Raw genomic sequence first — 16,654 nt, 5'->3', positions numbered from 1 at the left:
CGTAGTTATGGTTAGATATGTTTTGGTTTTATTGGTTTAATGGTTTTGGTTTTGGTTTTTGTTTAAGCCAAAGCTTTCCTTTTTGTTATAAAGAAGTAGCCTATACACGGCTACACATGTGGAAGGTATTATGCAAATTGCGAACAATAAATTCATTACATGAGATCCAAAAAATTCTATATTTGTCGTCCTCTCATTTTCTTAATCACAAATTGAAGCACTTCTTTGACAAAAAAAAAAACCATACCAAAAGCACAAGTACATCACTGACACAAACAAGGCTTCTTTGCAAATACTACCTTGCACTAGGCACAGCTTTTGTGTCAAAGCTCATGCTCATTTCGAATGAACCATGAGATTCTGTGTCTTGATTCTTACCTTTCATCGAGTTTTCAGAAGAAAGACACTCTTTTAGTTCGATAACAACTTGGGACATGGTTGGTCGTTTCTCTGAAGAAGGGTTTGCACACAACATAGCCAATTCAACAGCTCTCCAAACAGAACGAGAGTTGTAATCACCGTGAAGTTTAGGATCCATGATTCTGGTTATATCTCCTCTATTGAGCATAAACGCAGTCCATTCTGTTATGTGGGGCTTTTCACGGCTTTGATCAATGACACGTTGATTTGTGATTATCTCCAATAATACAATCCCAAAACTATAGACATCACTCATTTCTGCCAACCGACCTGTTCTGTAATATCTAGCATGGCAAAAAACATGGATATTAGATACATTGAAGATGAATGTGACAACAAATCTCATGATCGGAAGTTGGACTAATAATACTTACTCAGGGTCAAGATATCCAGGAGTACCAGCAACAACCGTCGAAACATGGGATTCATCTCCAAGTTGAAAAGATCTTGAAAGGCCAAAATCTGCAATTTTGGCTGAGAACTGCTCGCCCAGCAATATGTTTGTACTTTTGACATCTCTGTGCACCATTGATGGTTGGCATCCAATATGTAAGTATTCCAATCCTATAAATATTTTAAACATACATTTGTTACGTATTTGAATCATATATGGCTAATTGTATCAGCAAATGTGTTTTGTAATGAGAAAAACAAGTTACTCGCATGAGTCAAAGATTTTACGAACCTAGTGCAGCATCGGCAGCTATTCGTAATCGAGTGGTCCAATTCAAAACAGAGCCACCTCGTTTTCCTATATTTTAAATCCTTTAAATCAGTCATCATATGGATCTTTTTCATATATATGATTAAGAAATTGATATGTTGATGTTATGATATGTTCCACCTGATAAATGTTCTTTTAAGTCTCCACTGGGCATGTATTCATAGATGAGAGCCAAGTGATCTCGTTCATCGCAATACCCAACAAGGTTTACCAAATTTATGTGGTGAACCCTCAGAAGAAGTTCAACCTGCATAGTAATTAGAATCTAACATGTTAGTTTCTAAAAAAAATATATAACATTTCTTTGTTTTATGATTTTTCAGAAGATTTAATCATTCCATACCTCTGCTTTGAAGTGTTTATAGCCTTGTGATGATGATTCAGAAAGTACTTTAACAGCTACTTGCTGAGAACCGTTCAGATAACTATGATAAACAACACCAAACCCTCCTTCACCTAGAGCTCTTTCCAAGTTGTTTGTCATTTGCATTACCTCTGCATAACTGAACCTTCTCTTTTTCGTCTCGATGGATGTCTCAGATGTATTCGTGGACGTGAAATTCGCCCGTGTAGTAACTGCTGACCGGGGTATTGCTGTAGAGTGCAAAGGTTAATAAAAGCCTGATACATATTAAAGTTTGTTGATTCAAACATGAGTTTATATGTTTTGGTACCTTCCACATGATCTGATGTCTTTTTCTTTCTGAACACAAAAATGAAAACCAGTACCATTACTATGACCACAACCACCACTGAAGCAACTAGTGCAACAATCAACACCGGAAATTTCTTCTTTGAGACACATGAACCAGGTAGACATGATATAGCATGTCCATCAACACTACAAGAAGGGATAAAGATTGTATAGGTTTTCTGAATGCATAAGGCAAGGGAATTTTGAATGAACTGTGTAGGTGGGTAGAGTTCTTTTCTTACGATAACTTCAGTCCTTCCTTTTCTCTATCGCGGAGAGCTTGTGGAATTGAATCATTCAGCTGGTTCTTGCTCAAATTTCTATAGGAAAAAAAAAAGTTGAAATGCTCATACATGAATTACCGCGGCCAAAAAAATTCCTTAAAAAAAAAAAAAAATTGAAGGATTATCGCGGCCAAAAAATGTGAAGAAACTTACATGATCATCAAGGATTTCATGTTAGCTAGAAATTCGGGAATTAATCCAGTCAAACTATTATTTGACAAGTCCCTAAAATTTTGAAAATAACAAAAATTCATTGACATTGTTAAGTAAGAGATTTTTGCCTTAGCTTGGAGGCAAAACATATTCATACTTACAACTTTTCTAGATGGGTTAGATTTTGAATTCCAGCGTCTATAGTTCCCGTCAACCCATTTGAAGACAAGTTTCTATTTTAAAAGTCAGAGATACAAAATTAAAACAAGTGAAGTATGAATTTAGAAAAAGTATGTTGTAAAAAAAATAAAAGCTGATGTCTTATAATTTATTAAAAAAAAAAAAAAAAAAAAAAAACTCACAAGGAAGTGATTCTTGGTGGTGTAGATGCATCCGTGTTACTACAGTTTAGACCGTCCCACATAAACTGCCTAGGAACACATGGATCACCTTGCCATGAGATTCTACTCACTCCATAAACAGCTTTGATGTTTTTGATAGCAATCACTGCCAACAATTTTTATGATACATTAATTAGGTTTAGCATATTGTAATTTGTAATATACAAAAACATTCACTATAGCGTTTTTACGTACGTACCATCATTTTCATCAGTTTCAGACTGTAGAAAATCGGCAACCGCAAAACCTTCAATGGCGTTAAGCAGAGGTGGGTGTGTAGACTTCCCCGATTTCGTCAGCTTTACGATGCATTTTTGGCCTGTACAGATAACGGGCGACGGGTTGCTTAACGTTTCGGACTGAAGATATAAAGGCTTGTACGATTCTTTTATGGATTCTCCGTTTAAAGAAATGTCGAACTCTCTAGTCTCATTGGCTTTTAAGGCTTCGACCTCAGCAAAGTGGAGGTAAATGTAAACTTTATCATTAGCAGATTCCGGAAACTCGATATCTATCAATGGCTCGCTGGCATTCGCAGATGTTGCAGCGGTTTTGATAGCATTTTGAGGAAGACGGAAACTATCTGAAGTGTTCACCGTAAGACTTGTGGATATCTGCTTCCAGTCTGTTTGATTGTAATAATTCCACATTCTGTCATAGACATCCTCGGAGTACCTATTCTTTGCCACAATTTTAAATCTTTAAGCAAACATAAAATGAACAATGATAAAAAGATATCAAAGACTTATATTATCTTAGTCAAAGCAAACTCACCGTAGTATGTCCTCTAAATTGCTAAAATAATACCGCGAAAACAATTTCAACGAACCGGATGTGGTGATATAACTGTTATTTGGTAGCGGTCTCATTTCGATGGCCGATATAAATGGCGTGGACGTGTCCGTCTTGACAAGGCACAGGTCCAACATGTTTGATCTTGGGATGTGAACGATCTCCTTCCGGACATACTCTTTAGTGTCTAGTGTTATCCAGAAATTAGGGCCTATGTACAAGTCAAATCTAGGATAAGTATTAAGACCGTCGTAATTCCCATATATTGCTCTTACTCTGATCATATACTTGGTTCCTTGTGTTGGAGATTGGTTTCAGGTTAGCTATCGGTTTACTCTAATTGCAGTTGGTTTCGTCATGGTTATAGGTGACTTGGCCGTGAAGCTGTTTGGTCAATATGTCAATCCCGTAAGATCAGCAAAGTTAATATAGCTTTCCTTGTATGTATAGATATGATTCGTATGGATCTGCTCTCTCGAGTATATATGTTTTTGTAAATCAAGTCATAAGGGACACACAGAAAACTTTGGAATCTCTGTTTCTTCATGGTATCAGAGCTTGAATCATTTTTGTGAAATTAAAGGTTTTTCTTATCGTTTTTTTTCACGACAATGACGGACGGACAGACTCAGACGAACCTGAATGGGAATTTTCCCACGAACCCGAATGGCACTCCTGCCACGAACCCGACGAATCTAACCGTGTCTGCAGCATATGCTAACCGTGTTTGTGTTCCGAACCTTGACGTAACAGAACACGCCAACCATGTGGTGACTGATCGTGATCGTGAGGGTCTCACTTTAACTGAGGATCAATGGCGTACCATCAAAAGGGTCCTCAATGCTGGCAAGGACGAGCCCACCGAAAAGTTAACCGGTAAGTCCAACGTTCCCTCTTGGATTATGGATACAGGCGCCTCTCATCATTTGACAGGAAAGTTTGATATTCTTACAAATGTAAGAGATATGCCTCCGGTTTTAATTATTTTGGCTGATGGTAGAGAAAGGGTTTCTGTGAAAGAAGGGACAGTTAGACTTAGTTCAGATTTGGTTATGAATTCAGTCTTCTATGTTGAGGAGTTTCAATCTGATTTGATTTCCATTGGACAATTGCTGGATGAAAACCGTTGTGTTTTGCAAATGACTGATCACTTTCTTGTGGTTCAGGACCGCACTTTGAAGACTGTGATTGGGACGGGTATTAGAGCAGGAGGAACTTTTTACTTTCGTAGTATGGAGATCGCAGCATCAGTCACTACGAAAGAGGAGAAGGCGTATGAGCTGTGGCATAAAAGGATGGGTCATCCTTCTGCGAGAGTAGTCGGTTTACTTCCTGCAATTTCTGTTTCTGTTTCTTCTTCAAGTTTAAATCAAGCATGTGATATATGTCTCCGCGCAAAGCAAACTCGAACTTCATTTCCATTGAGTATGAATAAGACATCTCGTATTTTTGAGTTAATCCACTGTGATTTATGGGGACCTTACCGCACAACTTCTCATTCTGGGGCCAAATATTTTCTGACAATAGTGGATGATTATTCTAGAGGAGTTTGGTTATATTTGTTGGCTGAAAAACGTGAGGCTTCTGGTCATTTAAAAAATTTCTTAGCTTTAACAGAGCGTCAATTTGGGGTGCAAGTTCAAACAATACGCAGTGATAACGGTTCAGAGTTCATGTGTTTAACAAAGTTTTTCCAAGAACACGGTATTCTTCATGAACGTTCGTGTGTTTCTACGCCTGAGCAGAATGGCAGGGTTGAAAGAAAACACAGACACATTCTCAATATTGCGAGGGCTTTACGGTTTCAAGCGCAACTGCCTTTAAAGTTTTGGGGCGAATGTGTTTTAACAGCGGCTTACTTGATTAATCGAACTCCCAGCTCTATTTTGAACAACAAAACTCCGTATGAACGTCTTCATAAGAAGCCTCCTCAGTATGGACATTTAAAAGTTTTTGGGAGCTTGTGTTATGCTCACAATCAAAAACGTCACGGCGACAAATTCGAGTCACGAAGTCGACGGTGTTTGTTCGTTGGTTATCCAAATGGTCAAAAAGGTTGGAGATTGTTTGATTTAGAATCACAAGAATTTTTTGTCTCACGAGATGTGGTCTTCTCCGAATCTGAATTTCCATTTTCTCCAAGCTCGACAATGGAGGTCTCTCACGTTGATGAAGAAGATACACCAAAGTTGTGGGCTTCAATTTCTAGTGGCCCATTACAAGAAGAACATCTTAATGTCCCTCAAGGCCCGTTACAATATTCAGGCCCAAATGAAGAAAGTCAAGGTCCACGTGAATTTGAGACCACGTCTTCATCTTCCAATGCCTCTCCTGCGGCTACGACGGAAGCAGAAACCTCGCCGGTGCTCACTCCCTCTGGATCAGCCTCGCCACCGGAATTAAGACTAGATTCCGATTTGACAGCTTCAACCTCTACAGTTGCAGCTCCAGTTAACCGGCCAAGTTCTCGTCGGAATAAACGTTCGAAAGCGACGGTTGGTGGTCCGATAGCACAACCTCCTCCCCGTCAAAGTAAGCGAAAGAGAGAAGCTCCTGTCCACTTAAAAGATTATGTTGTTAATTCTGCTGCTTGTGAATCACCGAATTCTTTCTCCACCAAGGTACGGTACCCAATTTTGAAACAGGATTCTAAAAAGCGTTTTTCTAAATCTCATGTTGCGTATATGGCTGCGGTTGCAAAAGCCGTTGAACCAAGATCGTATAAAGAGGCTGTTGCTGATGACCGTTGGAATAACGCAATGACAACCGAAATTGATGCTCAAGAGGAAAATGGTACATGGACGATAGAAGATTTACCTCCAGGAAAACGAGCAATCGGCTGTCAATGGGTCTACAAAGTTAAATATCACTCTGATGGATCCGTTGAGAGGTATAAGGCACGACTTGTTGCACTTGGCAACAAACAAAAAGAGGGTGAAGACTATGGTGAAACCTTTGCCCCTGTGGCTAAGATGGGAACGGTGCGAATGTTTCTCGACGTTGCATCAAAACGAAACTGGGAAATCCATCAGATGGATGTCCACAATGCATTTTTACATGGAGATCTTCGCGAAGAAGTCTACATGAAGCTACCTCCTGGCTTTGCTGCTTCTCATCCCAACAAGGTATGTCGTCTACGCAAAGCCTTGTATGGTTTAAAACAGGCTCCACGATGCTGGTTTGAGAAGTTGACAACATCATTGAAGAATTATGGATTTAAACAATCCTTGTCCGACTATTCTTTGTTCACTTTGACCAGGGGAGCTGTTCGGATCAATATACTGATTTATGTTGATGATCTGATAATTTCGGGGAGTTCACCAAAGGCAAACCAAGATTTTAAAGATTATTTGGCATCATGTTTTCACATGAAGGATTTGGGACCTCTAAAATATTTTTTGGGGATAGAGGTTGCAAGGAACTCGGCAGGCATATACATATGTCAGCGCAAATATGCGTTAGATATCATCTCTGAAACTGGTATGATGGGAGCAAAACCAGCGACTTTTCCACTAGAACAAACTCATGAGCTCATGTTGTCTGAATCACCTCTTCTTCCTCAGCCCCAACAGTATCGACGGTTGATTGGGCGTTTGATCTACTTGGCAGTAACACGGCCAGACCTCGCATTCTCTGTTCATATGCTGGCCAGGTTTATGCAACAGCCACGTGAAGATCATTGGGAGGCTGCGCTTCGAATCGTTCGTTATTTAAAGTCTGATCCCGGCCAAGGTATTTTGCTGCGTCGAACAGGTGATTTTCAGATCACTGGGTGGTGTGACTCTGACTATGCGACTTGTCCCATATCTCGAAGGTCTGTTACTGGTTATATAGTTCAGCTTGGTGATTCACCAATTTCATGGAAAACTCGAAAGCAAGAAACCGTGAGCAAGTCCTCTGCAGAAGCGGAGTATCGGGCAATGTCATTTCTTACATCAGAACTTTTATGGCTCAAACAGTTGTTGCTTACTCTGGGAGTTCGACATGATCAGCCAATGGTGGTGTGTTGTGACAGTAAACCGGCCATACACATCGCAACAAATCCCGTATTCCATGAACGCACTAAACATATAGAGATTGACTGCCATTTTGTTCGTGATGAGCTTGTTCGTCGTAATCTTGTTCTTCGTCACGTTGGCACTGAATTTCAGCTTGCGGATATTTTTACAAAACCCCTTGGTCGAGACAGCTTCGCATCGTTTCGGATCAAGTTAGGCATACGAAACTTGTATGCTCCAACTTGAGGGGGAGTGTTGGAGATTGGTTTCAGGTTAGCTATCGGTTTACTCTAATTGCAGTTGGTTTCGTCATGGTTATAGGTGACTTGGCCGTGAAGCTGTTTGGTCAATATGTCAATCCCGTAAGATCAGCAAAGTTAATATAGCTTTCCTTGTATGTATAGATATGATTCGTATGGATCTGCTCTCTCGAGTATATATGTTTTTGTAAATCAAGTCATAAGGGACACACAGAAAACTTTGGAATCTCTGTTTCTTCACCTTGCTTCACCGTAATATTGTAACAGTTGCGTATTCCGTCTGGAAAGTATCTAACCGTTGTTTGAGGCTTTAAGTGAGGTCCCTCAAGATCTCTCTGAATCCTAGCAATTTTTCCAGTTTGGATATAACTTGAATCTGATGAGTACTGTAATCCAGTTGCAGACTCAGTATAAGGAGACTGTTCACTCCGGGATAACCCGCAATCCAAACTGATAAATCCTGTTTCAATACAAAACCACATTCATGAAAAGAAAGAATTATGGAAAATTTTAAAAAAATTGTTAGAAATTACCTTTTGATATCTTTTACATAATTACAATATATTAAATTAATTTAAAAAGAAAAATTAGGTTAGGTTCTCTATTTTATATTTAGAGTATAGTTTTGATGGGGTAGAGTTTAATATTTAGGATTAGGGTTTAAAATTTAGTTATTTTGTATATTAAAAATAGTATTTTTGAAAATGAATAACATGAGGGGATATTTTTGAAAAATGACATAAAATAATGAGTATTTTTGAAAATGTCTCACAATTTTACACAATCCCAAATATATCAAAGAATCTAACTAAGAAAAAAAGCTGAGTGGTAGTTATATCAAAGTTTAATGTTATCAGTTTTAAATAAGAGTTTTAATGAGATAAAACTATAAATCAAAATCATACGGTAAAACTACAAACAAAACATGCAATCTTAAAATTCTCTAAGTCGCGGCCTTAAATCACTTGTAATATTCCAATCTCAAAACTTTATCAAGAAATCAAATTTTCAAGGTACATGTCTTAAAATCTGAAAGATTGATTGATACTTGTTGCGATAATCTTAATTACTAAATTAGAACATAATAATTTGCATGGTAAAATTATATACTTTAAGAACATTTTTTTGTATTATTGTCCTTAAATAGATTTTTTTAAAAATAGTAATTATAATTATTTTCTAATTGGAATTAGTAATCTACTATATTATTTTTGTTTTCTATACTATTCTAATTTAGTAATTATAATCTTTTTAGTTTTAGAATTTGTAATTTATTATATAATTTTTTCTTGCACTTGTGAAAATCTTATTGATAGACTTGACATGTGTTAACAATATGCAGGTAGATCGAACGGACAAAATTGTCGAAACGTAATAGTAAATATGTATCTAAAAAGGATTTGCAAAAAGTGTCGACAAAGTTATGCTAATAGATAAACCACAATATCAAACTTCTCTAATTTTTAAGGTATTAGGCCCGCGGGACAACACACCTAGCTAGTTCTTGGTAATTTGAAAACGTAATTTCTTTACTTGCAAAAGAAAAAAAGAAAAAAAAACAGAATAATCTTGGGTCAAGATACATTGATTACTTTCAAAGGGTGGTTTATCCATCGTCTATATGATACTAGAAACGTGTTCAAACTATCCTAAATCCATAGAACTCAAAATTCCTTCTCTTTTTTTTTTCTATTAAGATGATCATATATAGGAATGCCACAAGAGACAAGTTTAATCTACTAGAAAAGAATGCTACCAATAACATAAAAATGTTGACATACCTTCGTCCTGAGCTTGAACAAAGTGAATTGTAGCGAAAGTTACAAGGAAAACCAACAAAAGCCTATATGAACTCTCCATATTCTCTAACTTTCCAATGAAAATTCTGAAAGTCACGGCCTCCAAGTTATGAACTATAAATCAAGTTTATAAGCGAAGAGGGGAACAAAACTACTCTAGACATTTCAAGCAAAAGACCATATATACCAAGTACCAAGTCAATCCTCTGAAAACGTAAATACATGTCATCGTTCAAACCCAAAAATTTAACTGGCGAAATGAAATTTAGTAATTGGACAATCTCAATCTAAATATACACAGTACTATAATACGTTTTGTAGTGGGAATAGTTTTTGTTAGTTGTTACTAGTTTCTTGGTCAGAAAAGATTCAAATTGTCATAATTAATTATATAAATCTACTTAATTAATGGATGGCTTTCAAGTGGTCATTGACTTTGATTGTTCAGCCTCGTTTATATTTGTCTAAAGGAAACCAGCTTTTGCATGTCAACGAACACTTTGATTCCACCTTCTTCTTCGGTACATATTCAACTTATAAGTATAACCATAACTAGTCTATCTGTTAATGTCTGTTTTCAGACTGGACTATATAGTAATAATATGCATGTATACGATACATTTAAAAGTTGATCGAGTATCGTTTCTATCTCTATGGTTTGGTCACTTCTATTTATTTCCAACCCTCTTGATTTTGAGCTTAAATTGTTGAATTCATGTATTTCGTTCATTTACTCTCCTTCTACTCTTAGATACTTCAAAGTATATTGTACTGCAAATGGTATCCATGTAAGAGAAAACAAAAGAGAAATATATATATATATATATATATATATATATGAACAATATCTCAATTCCCTTGTTAATAAAAAATACTAAGAAAAAGGTTGAAACACAAAAATGCCGTTTCGGCTATGACATGTTCCCTTGGCCCGAACGAAAATTTAAATGCAGAGACTGAAATAAGCCAACATCTTTATGTTTTCTCTAATGAATTCTCTGTACACAAGTACACAACTACAATCCAAGTATTGTATGATATTAGATACATGGCCAGTTGGCAGTCGTAAAGAACACTTGCCAATTCTGCCTCTATAATAAATGTTTTCTAACTAGGATGTACCCCGTGGTACATGGTCCATTTCTTTTATGTTTTGTTTGTTTTATAAATCAATAACCTTGTGCATTCTGAAGAAATTAACAGTCAAATATTTATAACAAATAGATCAAAATTTAAGTTATATTTATGTGTTAGTTTTGTTTAGTGTAAGATTATATAATTGTATTTGACTGTTAATTATAGGATTTAACCCACAGTTTACAGCAAAATAATTTGTTCTCTACATTTTCATAAATTACTCAGTTAAATATATCTAATATTATAATATTGATAATGTTAGCAAAATAATAAAATGATAAATTATCTGTGTAACACCAAATTAATGATAATTAAATTTATATTCATATTGATCCAAATCATTCACACAACATAATTTCATTGCGTGTTATTTTAACTTTTAATTGTAAATATTCATTATATATTTAAATAACTCAAATGTAAAATAATATATATCTGGAAATACTTGTTTGGTTACAAAAATCCTAAAACAATTTTTAAAATATATATCAGTTTATAATAATTCATATCACAACATATTCTGAAAAAAAAAACTAAAATTTTATTAACTTTATGTATTAAATAAAATTCAAATAATTAAATATGAGATTAAATAAAAGTGAAAGGAGAATTGTATTTTAATATAACATATTACTTTAAATTAGGTAGATAGATTTTAGGAAATTAATATTATTAAATAAGGAAATGATTGTGTTTGGTTGTAAGGATTGTAGAAAATTTAGTTGAAACTTGTTTGGATACAAAGATAAGAGAGGACTGCACAAAAATGTACTTAAAAAATGTTAAGATAGATGGGATGAGTAGACTGTTTGATCGACATATAGATTATATAAGTTATTTTTTTGCATCTAATCTAATCTAATCATAATGCTCTTGATATTTTTAAATATGGTATATATCCAAGTCTTGACAACCCTAATTAAAATCAACTCGCTCTTAACGTTTCTTCATGCGTAATGGTGGTGAATATTAAAGCCCAAAATTTTTTTCAAAGATTGACAAGGTCTTTGGTAAAAAGTCTATCTGAGCAAGTTACATTTTGTATAGTCAAGAATTAAGAAATAAATTTAATTGCACCAATGAAAATTCTCTACTCAAGGTTATGATAGGACCTGGTCGTATACGCACGTACGACATGTATGAAAACTTTCCGCGTGCTTTGATTCAAAATATATTAATCTTGCGAAAGTGATGTTATAACTAGAAGACATCATTGCTCACTCCTTCACTTGGTTTTTCTTGAATCAAGAATTCATTCGATCGTCACTCAATTTCTCATATGGTTGACTTTAGCTTGGTTTAACTTAGTGTCCATATAACAGAAGCTTAATTCGTGTACCCTTACATATAGTATACAAGTGAAACGTGAGTACATAAGTGTGCGTTGATCTTAATTTTTTGCGTGTAGTGTGATCGGAATCATGAAGAGGCTTCGTTTGCTTCTAGTGGCGTATTGGTTTGGTGTTTTTCTCATCCTTCATCTTGCTGAAGCACAAAGTCAAGAAGGTATGCAAGTATCCTGCCCCGTCCGACCATAAGGCATAATAAACACTTTTCCGTCACCTATTAATACAAATTTTGAGGCCACAAATATAATCTGATTTAAGTGTGGTATTTTTAACCAATTTTCATCTTTAGTTTTCCCTATTTTTGTTAGTTAGTATTTTTTTTTCTACTAACACAACACATGAAGTGTGGGACGATTTTATTTTATTTTTGTCATATAAGTCCCTCAGAGGAGACGGATAGTCGAACATATGGATTTATGAGATGGCAATAGAGGTGTGACGTACTGAGCACAACTAACATAGCTAGTACCCTTTTCCCTATGTGGCTATATACCCATGCATATACTCAACACCTTCTTTTTTTCATCATTCATATGTTTCATTTCTTAACAGGGTTTATCAGTTTAGATTGTGGTTTACCTTTAAATGAGCCCCCTTATATAGAATCCGAAACCGGAATACAGTTCTCATCGGACGAGAATTTCATCCAAAGTGGAAAGACCGGTAGAATCCCGACAAATCTTGAACCGGAAAATTTAAAACAATACGCAACCCTACGATACTTTCCCGATGGAATACGAAACTGCTATGATCTAAGGGTGGAAGAAGGGAAGAACTATCTTATAAGAGCAACGTTTTTCTATGGAAATTTTGACGGGCTTAATGTTAGCCCTGAATTCGATTTGCATATCGGTCCTAATAAGTGGACAACAATAGATTTGCAAATAGTGCCAGCTGGTACAGTGAAGGAGATCATTCACATCCCAAAATCAAACTCTTTGCAAATTTGTCTTGTTAAGACAGGGGCAACTACACCAATGATATCAGCTTTGGAACTACGACCTTTGGCGAGTGATACTTACATCGCTAGATCTGGTTCCCTGAAACATTACTTTCGCATGTATCTTACCAATGCCTCAGTTCTTCTTCGGTATGTATTCAACTTTAAATCATAACTAGTCTATATCTTAAATTACTATATGTAAATGAAAAGGATACTCATTTTACTTTTTGACAACCATGCTAAGAGAAAGATTGTGAGTTGTAATAGGTACCCGAAAGATGTTTATGATCGTTCATGGATTCCATATTTTCAACCCGAATGGACACTAATTTCAACAACTGCAAATGTATCCAATAAAAACCACTATGATCCACCGCAAGCTGCACTTAAGCAGGCCGCCGCACCTACAAATCTTGATGCTCCTCTAATGATGATTTGGAGTTTGGAGAATCCTGATGATCAAATTTACTTGTACATGCACTTCTCCGAGATCCAAGTCCTAAAGGCCAATGATACTAGAGAATTCGACTTTGTATTGAATGGAGAAACAATTAACACCGGAGTTATTAGTCCTAAAAGTCTTGAAATAACGACCAGGCTTACAACAAATCCTAGGCAATGCAAAGGAGGTATCTGCCGCATGCAGTTAATAAAAACCCAAAGATCGACACTTCCACCTCTACTTAATGCTTTTGAAGTTTACTCAGTTCTCCAGCTTCCGCAATCTCAAACAACTGAAAGTGAAGGTATCAAAAATAGATAGTTTTTTTTTTTTTTCTTTGCTAGCTTGTATAAGGAAATGATCATTTAACTAAACATTTCCATGTAATCTAATTTATTAAATATTTTTCGCGCTTTAATGAAATTATATTATGCTAGTGGTTGCTATCAAGAACATCAAATCTACTTATCGACTGAGTAGAATCACTTGGCAAGGAGATCCATGTGCCCCGAAGCAATTCATGTGGGATGGATTGAATTGTAGCATCACAGATGACATATCTTCACCACCAGGAATAATTTCTTTGTAAGATATAATTTTGTCTCTCACACATGTTTTACACTTATTCAAAGATCTTGTTTCTATATAATCTAAACTTTTAGTATGGTTTACAATAATCAGAAATTTATCTGCGAGTGGCTTGAGTGGCACCATAGTATCTGACTTTCAGAATCTGACTCATCTAGAAAGTTTGTAAGTATGATCATTATCTGATGTTTAATATATTTATGAATATATACCATCACACAAAGCAAATAATGGTTCATTTTTTCTCGTCTCAGGGATTTGTCAAATAACACTTTGAGTGGAATGGTACCGGAGTTTCTAGCCTCTATAAAATCATTGTTGGTCATGTAATAAAGTTTCTAAAATTTATCTACTAATTGCTTTCACACGAATCATTTTTGTGTACGTACATATAAAAATTTCTTCTTCTACTTTGACAGAAACTTGAGCAGGAACAATCTTAGTGGTTCAATTCCTCAAGCTCTTCGAGATAGAGAAAGGAAAGGACTAAAGTTATAGTAAGATTATCACATGGTTTTATACTCGATCATTATCTGAGCTTTAAACATTGATTCAATTTATCTTATGAATTCTAACTTCTCCTTTTTAGTGTCCTTGGAAACAAATATCTTTGTCTATCCAATACATGCATAGATAAGCCAAAGAAGAAATTTCCAGTGACGATTGTTGCACCGGTTGTTTCCGTTGCTACCATCGTTGTTGTAATGATCCTCCTTTTTGTGTTCAAAAAGAAAATGTCATCAAGTATGGAATGTTTGTAACCTCTTTAAATCAAGAAACAAATATATATATATATATATATATATATTAGCTTATATATATACTTGAATTTGCTTTGCCTGCAGGAAATAAGTCTGAACCGTGGATCAAAACAAAAAAGAAAAGGTTCACTTATTCTGAGGTTATGGAAATGACTAATAACTTACAAAGACCTCTTGGTGAAGGAGGGTTTGGCATTGTCTATCATGGTGATCTAAATGGCTCAGAGCAAGTAGCTGTCAAACTACTTTCCCAAACATCAGCACAAGGCTACAAAGAATTTAAGGCAGAGGTATGAAATGTTTAAATTGTTCCGCATATAGGTGGAATGCAAAAAAAAAAAAAAAAAAATGTATCTTTAAATGTTATATGTTAAACCAATGTTTGTATGTGTGTATGTTTGCTTTACATTGCCGCCAGGTTGAACTTCTTCTACGGGTTCACCACATAAATTTGGTAAGCCTTGTTGGATACTGTGATGAGCAAGATCATTTTGCTCTCATCTATGAATACATGTCTAATGGAGACTTACATCAGCATTTATCAGGTGAACACAGATATAACTCATAAGAATCTTTTATAGATCACCAAAATGAAGATTATATCAATTAAAAAACGGTTGAATTAGTATTCCATTTTTTTTTAAGATTATATTTCATTTTAAAAAATATGTGATTTCGCATAATGCTTAGTGTAGCTTTACGATATAAATAAAAATCATTTGATGAAGGAAAACATGGTGGCTCTGTTTTAAATTGGGGTACTAGACTGCAAATAGCTATAGAAGCTGCATTAGGATTAGAATACTTGCATACTGGATGCAAACCAGCAATGGTGCATAGAGATGTCAAAAGTACAAATATACTACTGGACGAAGAGTTTAAGGCCAAAATTGCGGATTTTGGACTTTCTAGATCGTTTCAAGTTGGAGGCGATCAGTCTCAAGTTTCAACAGTTGTTGCTGGTACTTTGGGGTACCTTGATCCCGAGTAAGTATATCCGTCATCCTACACCATGGTTTACATACAGTTTCAAGTGGTTAAAGAATATTATATATGAATCACACTTCATTTTCTTGCTTTTACAGATATTACTTAACAAGTGAGTTGTCTGAGAAGAGTGATGTTTATAGCTTCGGGATCTTACTACTAGAGATTATCACAAACCAAAGAGTGATTGATCAAACTCGTGAAAACCCTAACATAGCAGAATGGGTTTCATTTGTGATCACTAAAGGAGATACTAGCCAGATCGTGGATCCGAAACTTAACGGGAATTATGATACCCGCTCTGTCTGGAAAGCTCTTGAAGTAGCAATGTCATGCGCAAATCCTTCTTCATCCAAACGACCAACCATGTCTCAAGTTATCATCAATCTCAAAGAGTGTCTTGCTTCTGAAAACGCGAGGATAAATAGGAACCAAAACATGGAGTCTAGTCAAAGCTCGGTTGACCTGAATGTGACTGTAACGTTTGATACCGACAACGTGAAGGTGAAGCCTATAGCAAGATAGCATATACGAATTCTTCTCTAATGTGACATAAACCAAACGGTCGAAACCTATCAATGTATAACTCTGTTATAATTTTTTTTATTTTTATTTGTTTCTTCCAAAGTTCCAATGTAAAAAAAATATATATATATATATATATATATATATATATATATATATATGAATATTACCCGTTCGTAAAATATATACGTGAAATGTTATATAAGGGAAAAAGTTTCATATTATGATTTGTTCGTTAATAGAGTTTTAAGAAATTGCCGTGAAAAAATGTAGGCGCTATTTTCCTCAATCCGTGGCGCTTAATTGAAAACTCATAAATTTTCACTTACAAGCATCACGCGGATCGATAATATTAACCGTCGATAAAAATAAATCAACGGCTCATATGTAGTCTCAC

The 16,654-nt window shown here is 35.5% G+C and overlaps 3 protein-coding genes across 4 annotated transcripts; 2 read left to right on the top strand and 1 right to left on the bottom strand.

Annotated features, from left to right (window-relative positions):
- Positions 1-117: 117 nt before the first annotated feature.
- On the bottom strand, positions 118-9,853 carry LOC104715328 (putative receptor-like protein kinase At3g46340). The gene is made up of 14 exons (XM_087464887.1): positions 9,508-9,853; positions 7,968-8,186; positions 3,451-3,763; positions 2,876-3,351; positions 2,638-2,782; positions 2,437-2,508; positions 2,276-2,347; positions 2,081-2,158; positions 1,819-1,985; positions 1,488-1,738; positions 1,265-1,391; positions 1,106-1,171; positions 795-984; positions 118-704 (listed from the first exon to the last, which is right to left on the bottom strand). The coding sequence occupies exons 1-14, from the start codon at positions 9,584-9,586 to the stop codon at positions 296-298; spliced, it is 2,664 nt and encodes an 887-aa protein (XP_087321013.1). The 5' UTR covers positions 9,587-9,853; the 3' UTR covers positions 118-295.
- On the top strand, positions 3,774-4,926 carry LOC147938400 (uncharacterized). The gene is made up of 3 exons (XM_087464888.1): positions 3,774-3,876; positions 4,095-4,344; positions 4,635-4,926. The coding sequence occupies exons 1-3, from the start codon at positions 3,826-3,828 to the stop codon at positions 4,670-4,672; spliced, it is 339 nt and encodes a 112-aa protein (XP_087321014.1). The 5' UTR covers positions 3,774-3,825; the 3' UTR covers positions 4,673-4,926.
- Positions 9,854-11,916: 2,063 nt separating the features above from the next.
- Positions 11,917-16,359, top strand: LOC104711095 (putative LRR receptor-like serine/threonine-protein kinase MEE39). Of its 2 annotated transcripts, none has more exons than XM_019230356.2 (12): positions 11,917-12,168; positions 12,564-13,101; positions 13,222-13,700; positions 13,834-13,981; positions 14,078-14,149; positions 14,239-14,310; positions 14,404-14,481; positions 14,574-14,728; positions 14,830-15,035; positions 15,164-15,290; positions 15,658-15,732; positions 15,831-16,359. In XM_019230356.2, exons 1-12 carry the CDS (start codon positions 12,084-12,086, stop codon positions 15,839-15,841), a joined length of 2,046 nt encoding a protein of 681 aa, XP_019085901.1. In that variant the 5' UTR covers positions 11,917-12,083; the 3' UTR covers positions 15,842-16,359. The 2 variants fall into 2 exon arrangements, with proteins under 2 accessions (XP_019085901.1, XP_010426071.1); XM_010427769.2 differs by having other exon boundaries at positions 15,474-15,732.
- Positions 16,360-16,654: the final 295 nt, after the last annotated feature.

The sequence above is a fragment of the Camelina sativa genome, chromosome 9 (genome assembly GCF_030686135.1).
Source record: "Camelina sativa cultivar CO46 ecotype springtype chromosome 9, ASM3068613v1".
Taxonomy (NCBI): domain Eukaryota; kingdom Viridiplantae; phylum Streptophyta; class Magnoliopsida; order Brassicales; family Brassicaceae; genus Camelina; species Camelina sativa.
This window is presented reverse-complemented; position numbering and strand designations above follow the sequence as displayed.

What these genes read in the sequence shown, in the direction of transcription:
- LOC147938400 (XM_087464888.1), top strand. Translation starts at nt 3,826, where the DNA reads ATGGTTATAGGTGACTTGGCCGTGAAGCTGTTTGGTCAATATGTCAAT. An exon ending in TTGGTCAATATGTCAATCCC is followed by an intron (nt 3,877 to 4,094) that starts GTAAGATCAGCA and finishes ACGGACGGACAG; the next exon opens with ACTCAGACGAACCTGAATGG. An exon ending in GCCCACCGAAAAGTTAACCG is followed by an intron (nt 4,345 to 4,634) that starts GTAAGTCCAACG and finishes CTTGTGGTTCAG; the next exon opens with GACCGCACTTTGAAGACTGT.
- LOC104715328 (XM_087464887.1), bottom strand. Translation starts at nt 9,586, where the DNA reads ATGGAGAGTTCATATAGGCTTTTGTTGGTTTTCCTTGTAACTTTCGCT. An exon ending in GACATCAGATCATGTGGAAG is followed by an intron (nt 1,739 to 1,818) that starts GTACCAAAACAT and finishes TGCACTCTACAG; the next exon opens with CAATACCCCGGTCAGCAGTT. An exon ending in AGCTGCCGATGCTGCACTAG is followed by an intron (nt 985 to 1,105) that starts GTTCGTAAAATC and finishes AAATATTTATAG; the next exon opens with GATTGGAATACTTACATATT.
- LOC104711095 (XM_010427769.2), top strand. Translation starts at nt 12,084, where the DNA reads ATGAAGAGGCTTCGTTTGCTTCTAGTGGCGTATTGGTTTGGTGTTTTT. An exon ending in TCAAACAACTGAAAGTGAAG is followed by an intron (nt 13,701 to 13,833) that starts GTATCAAAAATA and finishes ATATTATGCTAG; the next exon opens with TGGTTGCTATCAAGAACATC. An exon ending in TTGGGGTACCTTGATCCCGA is followed by an intron (nt 15,733 to 15,830) that starts GTAAGTATATCC and finishes TTGCTTTTACAG; the next exon opens with ATATTACTTAACAAGTGAGT.